At 39.0% G+C, this 16,101-nt stretch overlaps 1 protein-coding gene across 1 annotated transcript in view; it reads right to left on the bottom strand.

Annotated features, from left to right (window-relative positions):
* The window catches only part of SLC16A2 (solute carrier family 16 member 2), a 121,776-nt gene that overhangs the window by 11,842 nt on the left and 93,833 nt on the right, over nucleotides 1-16,101 (bottom strand). The window contains exon 2 of the mRNA XM_065901114.1: nucleotides 1,519-1,663. Coding sequence (XP_065757186.1) covers nucleotides 1,519-1,663 — 145 coding nt within the window. The remainder of the gene's footprint in view (nucleotides 1-1,518; nucleotides 1,664-16,101) is intronic.

Genomic DNA, 16,101 nt, shown 5'->3' with positions numbered 1-16,101 from the left:
TGAGCTCCTTCCCCTCCTGTAACTGAGCTCATGTGGATTGGAAGGAAAATGGGATCCGTATGTTGCTAATTTGTTTACACTTTGCTCTGCTTGGCCTTAAAAAACAGGCCTCTGATGTGTAGCTCTGAGACTGGAGCCGCTTCTGAGGCCTAGCTCCTTCCCACAAGGAGCCAGACACGAGCTTGCTGAGGGCAAATGAGGCCGACCACCAGAGGGGTCCTGAAAGGGTTTGGAGCTGCTGCCCTGGGAAGACTGAGCAGATTACAGACAGGATATGGTTTTCCCTGCCTCTGTCCCAGTTGGATGGGACCAAGCCAAGAAACCATTGCAGGCCAGATCCAAGCTCTGTTGGAGGGTGGGCTGGGCAGCCGGAAATGCTCAAGTCATAAAGAAAGCTGGCTCAACCTCACAAGGCCCAGTTGTAGCAGAACACAATTATCATCCTCTGCTGTGAGTGGAACCTTAGGCCTGGAGAGCATAACCATGGTCCTTCTCTGGGGAGCCAAGCTCAGAAAGCAAGTCTCTGATAAGCTAGCCACGTCTCCAGGCTGGCATTCTCCTACACCAGCCCAGGCAGATTGGAAGTAGGAGGTACCATAACTCCCAAAGTGTCTTTGGCAGAAAGTCATTGGAGTTCTTTAGGAATCCCATATTCCTCAGGCTGTGGTGGAGGGTTTTTACTTCTCTCCTCCCCTACAGACATGCTTCTGGAGAGCTGGCAGAAAGAAAGCAGAAAATGAACTGGTAGCCTGCTCCTTGCCTGACACTACCAGTTTCTGCCAGTGGGACCTATGGGACCAGATTTTGAGTTTACCTAGCTTAGGCCTAGTTGGGTAGCTGGGTGCTGGGTCTGTATCTCAGTGAGGGAGGCTGCTAAACATCCCTTCTCACACCCAAGACATGAATCTTTATCTGTTCCAAATCATCCATGCATTGCTATCCAGAAATGGAAAAGGACCAGAAATGCTAAACAGCCTTGGGCTCAGCTGACCTCTTTTTCAGCATAAGATTACCTTAGGAATCCTGTAATGGTAGGTGTTCACATGGGCTTACTCCAGAAGTTCATTTCCAGGAGGGCAGTTGAGGTCATGAGATGTGTGGCATATTGAAGGGAAATAGAATGGCAGAGCTGGAAGACACCTGAAAAGACCTGATCTAATCTCCTCATGTTACAGTATAAAAATTGAGGCCCAAAGAGGGGAATGGTACTCATGAATTGTTCCATTGCCATTCAGTGGCCAAAACTTGACTTGGGCCCAACAGTATGAATACCCAAGCTTTGGCTCCTCCCACCACTTTGGAACTCTTGGATCCTCTTTGGGTATATTCCCTACCAATGTGTCCTGGGGACCCTACCAAGATGAGTCCCATTGGACAATAATTCCTGGGAGCAGGGTCTTGAGGACCCTACATGGAAAGGGCCACGGGGGATTCTACAATGAGAAGAGTGTCTAGTTGAGGCCCAGAAAGAAGCCAACCCTCAGCCTTGGGCAAATGGTCGGCAACTCCTAGCCTTACCTGGTGAAGGAGCTGGTATGGAGGCCAATGAAAGCGACGGCAGCCCCTGCAGTTGCTGTGATTCGGCAGCCCAATCGATCAGTGAATATACTCACAATGGGAGAACAGAAGAAGATCATGCCCATTGAGAGGGCTCCTACCCATGCTGCAGAGAAAAGAAGCACAAAGACACCTTAGTTTAATGTGTTACCTGGTGGTGCGGCTGGTATCTCAGATCTTCTCTGGCCTTTCACTGGGGGCATTGCCTTGGTCTGCACTGCCAGCCTGCTAGTCCCTGATGGTCAGTGAGGTTAGGCAATTTTCAAAGTGCCTGTAACAAAGCAATGTGAGAACCAGGAGTCTAGTTCATAAGTATACCCAGAACTTCAAAGCTGGGGCAGGGAGCCTTTAGAGATCAAGTCTGTGATGGAGACTTCTAGCTAGCTACCACACAGCTACACTACATTTCTTAGCCTGTTCAGCTTTTTGGCTTGACCATGTGACTGAATTCTGACCAATAGCATGTGGGTAAAAAAGACTAATACCACTTCCAGGCCTGGACCATAAAAAGACTACCATGATGTTTCTGCTTACTTGGGAGCTATAACGGCAGAGTGACCTTGGAAGCCATGTATTAAGACTGGCAGAACTGCCATCAGTTCTGTCTGGGTCTGTGAATGGAGTGAAGTTCCCCCTCTCTCTCCAATCTGGAACCCCTGCCCTGAATGTTACATAAGAAGTAAAGAAATGTCTTGTCCTTTAAGCTACTGAATTTTCTAGGGCTATTTGTTATAGCAGTTAAACAAACAAACTAAAACAAAGAGATTCCTCTACAACCGTTTTACTGATAAAGAAACAGCTCTAGAAATGTGAAGGGACTTACCAAAGATCACACAGCAAGTTAAGTGGAAGAGCTGGGACTCAAACCTAACTCTCCTTATTTCTAGTCCAATGTTCATTGTATTATATCTCTTACTGGGATGAATGAAGCTTCCCATCATTGGAGGTGTGCAAGCAGAGGTAGATATAAAACAGGAGATTCAAGCACTGTGGTCAGATTTGGACCAGCCAACAATTCAAGCTTCCTTCCAGGGATGCTAAGCCAGATTTATAGCCTTAGGCATTGGGCTACTTGGCTTCAGTGCCAAGGAACATGAGAATTAATTAAGCCTGCAGGAGCTTAGGTAAGACTTCTCTTGGTCATTGGAACAGTCCTGTGAAGATGCTAAGACTAAGGAGTAGGGAAGGCCACAGACAAAGGGCTCCTGGAATTGTACAGGGACACAGGGAAGGTTCAGGAGATACTCAAAGATTTATAAGGACACTATGCAAGAGGGTCATGTAACTCTCATGCTGAAATCCTTCATCAGAGCCAATGTTTGGCAAATCCCTGACTCCAAACTCAAATAAGAAGAGTTTATTCTGTTTATAAAGGCTCTTAAGTGTCTGTAACAATCCTCAACAGGGAGGAAGAAATTTTCCCTTTTCCTTGGATTCTTCCAGCCCATTTCCCCTTGCTCAGCCCTCAGAAAGAAAGCCCAAACGTTTTTTGTTTGAAGGCTGTATCAAGTTTCATCATGGGCCTCTGTTTTCTAGGCTAAACAATTCTTAGTTTCATTAATATTTCTTCTTAGCTTTAATTTCTAAATCTGTATTACTTTGAGAGCTCTCCTCTTAACACGTTCCTAGTCTTCATCATCATCATCAAAAAGTATTCATTGAGTGTCACCTGAACAGGATGCCAGGCCAGCTTCTGGCTCTCTTCAATTGTGGAGCCCCAAATGGGCCAGAGGAGTGCAGTCTGAGGTTAGACTAGTCCACTGTCTGAGTCTCTTTCCTCAGTGCCTAATAGGTTGCTCAGATCTCCACTGGTAATCTTTGCTTTGCTGTGGGTGCCATCTTGAGTCTTAGCTGGCTGGCTCCAACAGTACTGGCCTGAGACCGCAGGACACCCTAACTCTCATCACAATTTTACCTTATACCTTTCAATTTCACCTCTTATCAGCTATGGGACCTTGAGCAAATTACACAGCACTTCTCTAATCCTCCGACTTCTCATCTGTAAAATGGGGATTAAAATTCTCCATGTGCCTTCCCCAAAGTTTTTTTTAATCTAAAGATTATCAGATGTGATCATATGTATGAGAGCTTTATAAATACCAATAGTCACACCGTACATAAAAATTAATACAAACGGATCATAGACTCAAATGTAAAACTTAAAACTTCTAGAAGAAAGTATAGGAGAAAATCTTTTTGAACTTTAGTTAGGCAAAGATTTCATAGATAATTACCAAAAGTGTGATCCATTAAAAACTTGATACATTAGACTTCATCAAAGTGTAAAACTTCTGTTCTTTGAAAAATATTGTTATGAAAATGAAAGGGCAAACCACAGATTGGGAAAAGTATTTACAATACACACATTGATAAAAGACTGGTATCCAGAGTACAAGTATGAGTTGACTCTCATAACTCAATAAGACAGCAAACAATCCAATTTAAAATACGGGCAAAAGATTTGAACAGACATTTTACACACAAACACAGGATGTGAATGGCAATTGAGCACATGAAAAGATGCTCAATATCATTAATCATTCAAGAAATCCTTATTAAAACCACAATGAGATACCCCTATATAACCACTAAAAAGGCTTTTTTTTAAAAAAAAAATGACAATACCTAGTACTGGTGAGGATATAGAGGAACTGGAAATCTCATACACTGTTGATGGGAATGTAAAATGGTATACCTGCTTTGGAAAACAGTTTGGCAGCTTCTTAAAAGTTAAACATACAGGGGGACTTCCCTGGTGGTCCAGTGGTAAAGAATCCATCTTACAATGCAGGAGACGCAGGTTCTATCCCTTGTTAGGGAACTAAGATCCCACATGCCGAGGAGCAACTAAGCCTACACGCCACAACTACTGAGCTCACACGCCCCAACTAGAGCCTGTGTGCTGCAAACTACAGAGCCCACATGCTCTGGAACCCGTGTGCCACAACTACAGAACCCATGCACCCTGGAGTCTGAGCGCCACAACTAGAGAAGAGAAAACCCGCACGCCACAACTAGAGAGAAGCCCACACGCCACAATGAAGAGCCCGCCTGCCTCAACGAAGATCCCACGTGCCACAACTAAGACCCAATGCAGCCAAAAATAAATTAAAAAAAAAAGTTAAACATACAATTACCATATGACCCTAAAATCATTCTCCTGGGTATTTACCCAAGATAAATGAAAAATTATATTCATACAAAAACCTGTACCTAGATGTTTTTGCAGATTTTTCATAACTGCCAAAACGTGGCAATAACTCAAATTGTACTTCAACTGGTGAATGGATAAATACGTGGATATACATTAAGACAATGGGATACAACTCTGCAATAAATAGGAATGAACTATTGATACAGGCAACAACTTGGACAATTCTCAAAGGCATTATGCTAAGTGAAAAGAAGCCAGACACAAATGATTACATTTATATGTAATTCTGAAAAGGCAAAACTGTGGGGTCAAACAGATCAGTGCATGCCAAGAGGAAGGGTGAGGGGAAATGACTCATTGTAGATGATCATGAGGGAACTTTTTGGAGTAATGAAATGTTATATATTTTGACTGTAAGTGGTGATATTCTTTTGTCAAAATTCATAGAACTGAGCATATAAAAAGGGTGAATATAAAAAAAAAAGGGTGAATATTACCATATGTAAATTATACCTCAATAAATCTGTTATAAAAAAAGAAGAGGGGGCAGGGAAGCAGGAAGTACCAGTGTGAGATCTCATTTATGATGTATGTATTTTTATTCTGGCTGGATTTTCAAAAATTAAAAAATACTTAAATTCAGTAAATTATCTTACTGTCATGTTATCAACTACAACTCACCATTATTTGGCCCTTCTGAATTTCTAAAATACAATGAAAGCTGATGATTGGGCTTGAAAGTATCTTTTGCACAGTCAAAGGAAAATTAAATTATATTGGATATAGCTTTTTATGTTAATGACATGTATTCATCATTATGGTATCATACAGAACATTTTCACTGCCTTAAAAATACCAAGTTCCACCTATTCATTCCTCCCAACCTCTGGCAACCACTGATCTTTTTACTGTCTCCATAGTTTTGCCTTTTCCACAATGTTATATAGTTGGAATCATACAGTATGTAATCTTTTCAGATTAGCTTCTTTCACTTAGTAATATGCATTTAAGATTCCCCCATGTATTTTCATGACTTGAAAGCTCTTATTTTTCAGCACTGAATAATATTCCATTGTCTGGATGTACCACAGTTTATTTACTAACTCACCTACTGAAGGACATCTTGTTTGCTTCCACATTTTGGCAATTATGAATAAAGCTGCTATAAATATCTGTGTGCAAATTTTTGTGTGGACATAAGTTCTTGATACATTTGGTTAAACACTAAGGAGCATGATTGCTAAATTGTATGTTTAGTTTTGTAAGAAATTGCCAAACTTTCTTCCAATGTGGCTGTACCATTTTGCATTCCCAACAGTAGTGAGTGAGAGTTCTTGTTGCTCTACGTCCTTGCCAGCATTTGGTGGTGTTGGTGTTCCAGATTTTGGTCATTCTAATAAGTATGTAGTGGTATCTCACTGTTGTTTTCATTTGTATTTCCCTGGTGGCATATGGTGTTGTGTATCTTTTCATATGCTTATTTGTCATCTGTATATTTTCTTTGATGAGGTGTCTGTTAAGGTCTTTGGCCCATTTTTCAACTGGGTTGTTCATTTTCTCATTGTTGAGTTTAAGGAATTCTTTGTACATTTTGGATAACAGTCCTTTATCAGATATGTCTTTTGTCAATATTTTCTCCCAGTCTGTGGCTTATCTTCTCATTCTCTTGATATTGTCTTCTGCAGAGCAGAAGTTTTTAATTTTAATGAAATCCAACTTATCAATTAGTTCTTTCTTGGATCGTGACTTTGGTCTTGTACCTAAAGTGTCATAATCATACCCAAGTTTTCCTAAGTTATTTTCTAGGAGTTTTAGAGTTTCATGTTTTATATTTAGGTCTGTGATCCATTCTGAGTTAATTTTTGATAAGGATGTAAGGTCTGTGTCTAGATTAATTTTTTTGCATGTGGATGTCCAGTTGTTCCAGCACCGTTTGTTGAAAAGATTATCTTTGTTCCATTGTATGGTCTTTGCTTCTTGTCAAAGATCAGTTGGCTATATTTATGTGGGTCTATTTCTGGGCTTTCTATTCTGTTCCATTGATCTATTTGTCTATTCTTTCACCAATAACACATTGTCTTGAATATTGTAGCTTCATAGTAAGTCTTGAGGTCAAGTAGTGACAGTTCTCCAACTTTGTTCATCTCTTCCAATACTGTGTTGGCTATTTGGGGTCTTTTGCTTCTCCATGTAAACTTTAGAATCAGTTTATCGATATCCACAAAATAAATTGCTGAGATTTTGGTTGGGATTGCATTGAATCTATACATCAAGTTGGGAAGAACTGACATCCTGACAATATTGAGTCTTCCTGTGCATGAACATAGAATATCTCCATTTATTTAGTTCTTTGAATTTTAGTTCATCAAAATTTTGTAGTTTTCCTCATATAAATTTGTACATATTTTGTTAGGTTTATACATATGTATTTCATTTTTGGGTGTGCTAATGTAAATGGCATTCATTTTTAAAGTTTCAAATTCCTCTTGTTCATTGCTGGTTTATAGGAAAGCGATTCACTTTTGTATATTAACCTTGTATCCTGCAACTTAGCTGTAATTGCTTTTAAGTTCCAGAGTTTTTTGTCATTTTTTTCAGATTGTCTACATAGATGATCATGTCATCTGTGAACACAGACAGTTTTATGTCTTCCTTCCCAGCCTGTATACTTATTTCTTTTTCTTGTATTATTATATTAGCTAGAACTTCCACTACGGTGTTGAAAAGGAGTGGTGAGAAGGGACAGCCTTGTCTTGAACCTGATCTTAGTGGGAAAGCTGCAATTTTCTCACCATTTAGTATGATATTATTAGTAGTTTTTAAAATATGATTTTAAAATATTAATCTGAGTTTTTTTCAACTTTTGAAACAATTATAGATTCATAGGAAATAGCTAAGATAATCCAGAGAAGTCCCATGAACACTTCACCCAGTTTCCCCCAATGGTTACATCATATATAATTATACTAAAACCAGGAAATTGACGTTGGTACAATATGTGTGTATAGTTCTATATCATTTTATCACATGTGTAGATTTGTGTAACCACCACTGCAATCAAGATACAGGATTATTCCATCACCATAAAGATCTCCTTTGTGCTACTCTTTCATAATCACACCCAGTCCACTCCCCCACTGTCCCTAACTCTTGGCAACCACTAATTTGTTTTCCATCTCTATAATATTATTTTAAGAAAGTTATAGAAATTGAGTCATATAGTGTGTGACTTTTTGAAATTGGCTTTTTTTCACCCAGCATAATTCCCTGGAGATATATATTTGAAGTAAGTTTCTTGTAGACAGCTTATAGTTGGGGTATTTTTTTTTCCTGCCAATCTCTGTCTTTTAATTGATGTATTTAGATCATTTGCAAGGAAGTAATCATTGACATGTTAGGGTCATTTTATTTTTGTTTTCTGTTTGTTCCCTCTGTTTTTCCTTTCTCTACTTTCTTTTTCTCTGCTTGCCTGTAGGCTCCCTTAACAATTTTTAGAATTCCAATTTGATTTATTTATAGCACTTTGAGTGTATTCCTTTGTATACCTTTTTAAGTGGTTGCTCTAGCTATTACATCATAGTTTACTGATGTTGACATTTCACTAGTTTGAGTGGAGTGTAAAAACCTAAACTCCCTCATGTCCTTTCACTATCCCCCATTTATAATATAATTTTCTTAAATATTTCCTCTATATACATTGAAACCACATCAGGAATCATTATAATTTTTGCTTCAGCTGTTAAACATAATTTAGAAAATACAAGAGAAGAAGGAAACTCTATTCTATTTACCCATAATTTTACTCTTTTAATTGTTCTTCCTTCTTGATTATCCAATATTCCTTTTTCTATTGTTTCCTTTTTGTTTATAGAATTCCTTTGGCCACTCTTTTAGGGTAGGTCTGCTGGTGACAAATTCTATTTTTCCTTCATTTGAAAATACCTTGATTTCCCCCTTTGTTCCTGAAGGATATTTTCACCAGATATGCAATTCTGGATTGACAGTTTATTCTTTCAGCACTTGAAGAATGTTTTGTGACTTCTTCCTTCTACCCTCCATGGTTTTTGATGAGAAATCCACTATCATTTGAATGTTTTTCCCCTTAATTAAGGCGTCATTTCTCTCTCAATTTTTTCAAGATGTGTGTGTGTGTGTGTGTGTGTGTGTGTGTGTGTGTGTTTATATTTCAGAAGTCTGTGATGTGTTTTGGCATAGATTTCTTTGAGTTCACCCTCTTTGGGATTCACTCAGCTTCTTAATACTGTAGATTTTTCTTTTGCCAAATTTGGGAATTTTTCAACCGTTATTTCTCTGAGTAATTTTTCAGCCCCACCTTCTTTCTCCTCTCCATTCAGGACTCCTCTGATGACAGGAATATTACCTCTTTTGTTATAGCACCACAGTTCTCTGAGGCTCTGTTCATTTTTTTAAAATTTATTTTCCCCCTGTTGTTCAGATTGTATAATTTCTATTGTTCTGTCTTCAAGCTTACTACTTCTTTCCTCTGCCCTCTCCATTACTTAATGGAACCCATCCAGTGAGGTTTTTAAAATTATTATTATTTCAGTTTTTGTATTTTTCAGTTCTAAAATTTCCATTGTTTCTTCTTTGTATTTTCTATTTATTTGTTGAGACTCTATTTTTTCATTTGTCTCAAGTATGATTGTAATTGCTCATTGAAGCATTTTTATAGTGGCTGCTTTAAAATCCTTGTCAAATAATTTCAATATCTGTGTCATCTTGGTGTTTTCTCATTGAAAACAACATGTAGTCTTTTCTCGTTGAAGTTGAGATTTTCCTAGTCTTTGGTGTGACAAGTGGTTTTTCTATTTTACATGGGAAATGTTGGATATTATGTTATGAGACTCGGTATCCTATTTAAATCTTGTGTTTTAGTAGGCCTACTATGACACTGTGCCAGCAAGGTACCACCACATTATTTCTAGATGGGGTGGAAGAGATGGGGATGGAAGTCCAGGTTCCCTGCTTAGCCTCCATGGACACCCTGGGGAGGATCGGTGCCTTGTTATGCTGAGCAGGGGTTGGTGTTCAAGATCCCCACTGGTCTTCCTCTGATACTTAACTGGTTGGGAGAGGTAAGAGTCTCTCGTTACTATTCTCCATGTTGCTTCAACTGATACTGTACTGAATGATGCTAAAAGTCCTAGTTTCCTACTTGGCCTTCACTGACACAACCTTGGCACCTCTTCAGGAATGGGAGGAGAGCCAGAAGTTACAGACTGGCAAGGGTGAACGTCCAGGTTCCCTGCATGGTCTCCACTGAAACAATGGACGGAGAATAGGCCTTGCTACAACTGAGAGGATGACATTCCTGGCTCCCTACTCAGTTTTCTCTACTACTACCTTGGAATGGTAGGTGGACAGATTGGGGCACCTTGTTATAACTGGGTGAGTATATAAGTCAAGGTTCCTTATTAGGCCTTTGTTGGTAAAGGTCAGAAGGTATGCATTTTTCCCCATGGTGTTTGGCTGGAGTAGAGTGGTTATTGTCTAAAAGTTTTCTGTCTTGATAGGCTCCTCCTTTCTTGGTCTTTTGGTTAGAGAAATCAGGCTTTTCTCAATGCTCATTTTATTTGTTTCTGTTGGCATTTCTGGGTTGCAAGCTTCTTCAGCTCCAGGTGTAAGATATATGAGGCAAAAAGAAAACCCAGGTAATTCACCACTGTGTTGTTCCTTGAGTCCTGAGATACCTAGTCCATCAACTTTCTTCTCTCTACCTTTTAGTCTTCTTATATTTGCTTTATATAATGGCCAGAGTTTTTAGCCATACTTCATGGGAGGAATAGGGAAAAGTACCTTGATATAGTTTTTGACGCTAAATGTACATTTTAAAAAAATGAAGTCATCCATATATGATATTCATTTATTTAAAAGTTATTTAACATCCTTTATGGCCCAAATACACAGCTATCCCACAGGTACTGAGGATGCTAAATGAGTGACATATGGTCTTTGCCTTCAAGGATCTCACAGTAGAATAAGGAACACTTTTTTGAACAGGACAGTAAAATGTATAAATCCCATGGTTCAAGACCACAGTAAAATTTTCTATATAAAGATTTTCAGAGCGGTCAGACATTCCAAGGGAAAGAAAATTTGCTACGTTAAGGAAAAGAAAGGTAATTTAATAGCTAGATCAATGACTGAAGAAGAATAGAACAATTGTTAGCAGGAAAGGTTATCAGAGGAAATTTTGTAAGAGAAAAATAATCAGCTATAACTATATTTAAAAAAAGAAGAACCAATAGTGATAATAATAATGATAATTATAATCATGTTGATGGTAGAATGAGTGTTGTTGGTTATTCTTTATCTTTCTTGCACTCAATTTCATTTTTTGGAAAATACAAGGTATGGGTAGAGGTTTTCTAGAACTCTTGACAGTCCTTGGACTCAAAGCTGGGGAGTTTTTGTTTTTCCCCATATTACCCTTGCTCTCATATGAGGAAGACAAAGTGATTTTTTTTTAATTCCCTACTGCTGATGACAAAGTGATTTTGATGAAACAGCTGAATGTGGGAGAGTTCAAAGGGTGAAAAGTAGACTTTAACAGGAGGTATAGAAGGCTATCTTTATAAACAGTCTTGGCAAAATCAGAGATGGCACCCCACAACTTTCCATCAGGCAGAGAGCATTATTTTCAATGCACAACTGTGCTAAGTGCCAAGCGTCTAATTTCTGACTAATAAGCCTTCTGTCCAGCAGAGCCCTAGGACTTTAAGGATTAACTATGTATAAACCCACCATCCACAACTTTCATCCAATGATACCCAGAATTCTCTTCAGCCTCAACCACTACCCTCAGGTGAGTTAAGTACTCCCAAAGAGTTGGCCCCCAAAGACCTGTGCCTGAAGTGAACACAATGTCTATATTCACTGGACACCACCTCCTTTCCTCCTCTAAGCACCCATAGCCAGCTGGGCTTCTGTTGAGCCTGAGCAGTGCAAAAGCAGAACCCCAGCCTTTCCAGCTCCATCCTGGACCTATTGGCCCTCAAATTTCCTTATATTCAAAGTCTTTTCACTCAAGTGCCCAATTAGTGCCCTGGCTCCTTACCCAGGCTCACAGTCTAATGTCTTTGAAGTACAGGGAGTCTGCTCAGAAAAGAACTCAAATGCGAGACCAGATTCCCCATTCCTTGGTTTCCAAAAGCCAACTTCTCTGAGCTCTCCCTCTGAGTTGGAAAGTGGGGAGAGAGTACTCTAAGAGCCAAACTCTCTAACTAAATTATAGGCTTTCACAAATTCCTGTTGTTGTGGGGAACTAACAAAAGCTCAAATGAGGGAATGATGGAGCAAAGCCAAAGAAAGGGCAAAGCTGGGGAAGGGTAAAGGAGAGAGAGAGGTGAAAGGGGGTGACATGAGGGCAGAGATATCTCTATTCAGGAGCCCCTATGTCATGACAAGGTGAACAGTATGATGAAAGACTAGCAAATAGGATTAGGAGCCATGTTCTGAAGCTTGCTATGCAACGCTAAGTGGAGGAAATGTCACTATTAACCAGAGTCCCTGTTGCCAGAAATATTCCCATTTCTGCCCCATCTCCACCCTTCTTCAGAGTCCCCAGAACACAGTAAAGAGACTAAACCTAGATGGGATAAGTGAGCATGGTCAGAATGGCATAGGTAGGGCATGGGGACCATGTGGGGTTGGTGGCAGGTAGCTCAGGACTGTGCTGATGGTATGCTGGCACATCTAGCCAGTTGATCAGCACACATTAGTAAGATGACTGAAAGCATTGGTGGAATACACTTAAAAGGAGGCAAGTAAAGGCACTTCAGGGGTCAGCTGGGGCACTCCAGAGGAGAAAAATGCAACACTCTGGTCTTCCTTGGGGACTGAGATGGCAAGAGCCCTGCCTTTCATTCTCTCTGTGGCTGACTGGAGAGTGACCTCCAGCTGAGCTTCATTTATTAACTATTTCTCTATCCTTGTGCTAGGAGTTAAGTGCTAGGTAGTTATTTTTCTGGTAAATAAATGCAACAATCTTGTTCAGGGAAGCTGATTCCAAAACTTTTTCTATGGTTTGATAAACATTATGTTGAGAAGCTCTTTCTTCCAGCTCTCAGCCTATCGAAGTCCATTTACTTTGGTAGCTACTCACATCCACCGTGTCTAGAACACTACTCCAGATCTGTAGCAAGCCTTTATTTAAAAATTCCAAAAGTGTTTTCATATTTGTCCTGGCAGTGTTTTATTTTTTCTCTTCATTAGAATGTGGTGGTGTTTTTCTGGGTTGGCACAGAAATACTGGAAAACATTCTTTTCCAAGCATTCAACATCTAAACAAACCCCATTTTTAACCTTCTACACTTTGTCTCAAAACATGCCAACTTTAATGGGCTACCTACTTTTGAGTGTCAAAACTTGTAAAGTCAAATAATCACTGAAAACGTAAGTTGTCTTATTACCCCCCTTATTATTTTATTTGACCTCATTCTCTGTGCTTCTATTGTTTATTTACTTCCATTTTTTGGAGTTGGAAGATCTAGACATCCAGTTCCTAATTTTACAGATAGTCAGACCGAGGCCCAGAGAGACTCACTTTGAAGTACCCATGTCAAGTCTGAAAATGCAGTCCTTCTAACTCCTGCCTCAGTCCTTCAGGGATGATGGGCTTTACTTAATGTCTTATGGCCACTGATTTGGCAACCACTGCTTTAGGACAATGGTCAGTTATCTATTCTAATGGCTAAGGTATATTAGAGGTGGTTCTTGAACCCAAACCATCAGTGCTTTGGAAGAACTACGATTTGAAACAGTTTCCTCAGTTTTCTCTGAGGGGGCTGGCTAGCACCTAGAGACTCTGATTGTCAGACACTCACCTGATAAAGAGTATGGAAAAGAGGCAGGAGACAGAGACAGAAAAGAAATAAGGAGACAGAGAGAGAGATGCATATATCTAAAATAGAAAGATTGATGATGAGCATCTTATTAGAACTGCAAAGTGTTAAAAATGAAAGGGTCCTCAAGAATCATAGAGGGGGTAACCAAGATGGCTTCACTGGTGAATTACAAACATCTAAGGAAGAAATAATAACAAGGTTACACAAACTGTTGCAAAAAATAAAATAGGAGTCAATACTTTCCAACTCATTCTATGAGTCAAGTGTTACCTTAATACCATAACCACCATAAAGACAGCACAAGAAAAGAAAATTATAAATGAATGTCCCTCATAAACACAGTTGCAAAACGCTTAACAACATTTTAGCAAATTGAATCAAACAATATGTAAAAAGGATAAAACATCATGACCGAGTAATATTTATCCCAGAAATACAAGGATAGTTCAACATCCAAAAATCAACCAATGCAGTATGTGATTATTAACAACTACAAAATTTTAAAATCCCATATAATTACCTCAGTAGATACAGAAAAACACTTGACAAAATTCAATACCCATTCAAGATAAAAACTCTCAGAAAACCAGTAATAGGTGGGGACTTTCTCAACCTGATAAAGGGCAACTAGTGAAAACCTATAGCTAACATCATACTTAATAATGAAAGACTAAAATCTTTCATCCTAAGATTAAGAACAAGGCAAGGATGTCTGTACTTGCTATTTCTATTTAATATTGCATTGGAGGTTCTCACCAGTGCAATAAGACAAGAAGAAGAAATAGAAGACATACAGATTATAAATAAGAGTTACTTATAGTTTTACAACTATCTCTGTTTACAGACAACATGATTGTCTATCTAGAAAACATTAAAGACTACAAAAAAGCAACTAGAAGTAATAAGTGAGTTAAATAAGCTCACAAGGTACAAATCAACATACAAAAACCAATTGTATTTCTGTATATTAGCAATGAATAATTAAAAACTGAGATAAAAATACCATTTACAATATCATCCGAAATTTGAAATATTTATGGATAAATTTGATGAAAATATGTACAAGATCTCTACATTGAAAATTACAAAATGTTGATGAGATAAATTAAAGAAGACCTAAATAGGGCTTCCCTGGTGGCGCAGTGGTTGAGAGTCCGCCTGCCGATGCAGGGGACACGGGTTCGTGCCCCGGTCCGGGAAGATCCCACATGCCATGGAGAGGCTAGGCCCGTGAGCCATGGCCACTGAGCCTGAGCATCCGGAGCCTGTGCTCCGCAATGGGAGAGAAGAGGCCACAACAGTGAGAAGCCCGCCTACCCCCCCCCCAAAAAAGAAGAAGACCTAAATAAATTAAGGATATATCTTGTTCACAGGTCAGAAGACTCAATATTGTTAACATATCAATTCTCCCCCAAGTTGTTTTACACATACAATGCAATCCCAATCAAAACCCCAGCAAGGGTTTTTTTTTGATAAAATTTGGCAAACTGATTCTCAAATTTATGTGTAAATGTACAGGATATAGAATGGCAAAAATAATTTTTACATTGAAGAACAAAGTTGGAAGGCTTATAATGACTTGATTTTAAGACTTACTATAAAATTACACCAATCAAGACATTATGGTATTGGGGCTTCTCTGGTGGTACAGAGGTTAAGAATCCGCCTGCCAATACAGGGGACACAGGTTTGATCCCTGATCCGAGAAGATCCCACATGACGTGGAGCAACTAAGCCCATGTGCCACAACTACTGAGCCTGCGCTCTAGAGCCTGCGAGCCACAACTACTGAGCCCACGCGCCACAACTACTGAAGCTCGCATGCCTAGAGCCCGTGCTCAGCAACAAGAGAAGACACCGCAATGAGAAGCCCGCACACCACAATGAAGAGTAGCCCCCACTCGCCACAACTAGAGAACGTCCACACTCAGCAACGAAGACCTGATGCAACCAAAAATAAAATAAATAAAATAAACAACAACGAAAAAAGATATTATGGCATTGGCATATAGCCATATAGATCAATGGAACATAACATAGTCCAGAAATGGGCCCACACATATATGGCTGGTTGATTTTCAATTTAAAAAATGTTAAAAATATTCAATAGGGAAGGATAATATTTTTCAACAAATGGTGCTGGGTCAACTGGATATCCACATAAAAAAGAATGAAGTTGAACTAATATCTCACACTATACTCAAAAATTAACTCAAAATGGATGGTAGACCTAAATGTAAGAGCTAAAACTATAAAACTTCTAGAAAACATAGGATAAAATCATAGTGAACCTGGGTTAGGCAAAGATTTCTTAAATAGAGCACAAAGAGCACAAAGTATAAAAATACATAAAATTAACTTCATCAAAATTTTAAAATTTATTCTTCAAATATACTTTTAAGAGAATTAAAAGACAAGCTACAGACTGGGAGAAAATATTTGCCAATTATATATCTGATAAAGGAGGACTCATATCCAGAGTGTTTAAGAATAATTTCTTATTTACAAAAACAAGAAAATAAA

This window comes from Phocoena phocoena, chromosome X (genome assembly GCF_963924675.1).
Source record: "Phocoena phocoena chromosome X, mPhoPho1.1, whole genome shotgun sequence".
NCBI classification, from domain to species: domain Eukaryota; kingdom Metazoa; phylum Chordata; class Mammalia; order Artiodactyla; family Phocoenidae; genus Phocoena; species Phocoena phocoena.
This window is presented reverse-complemented; position numbering and strand designations above follow the sequence as displayed.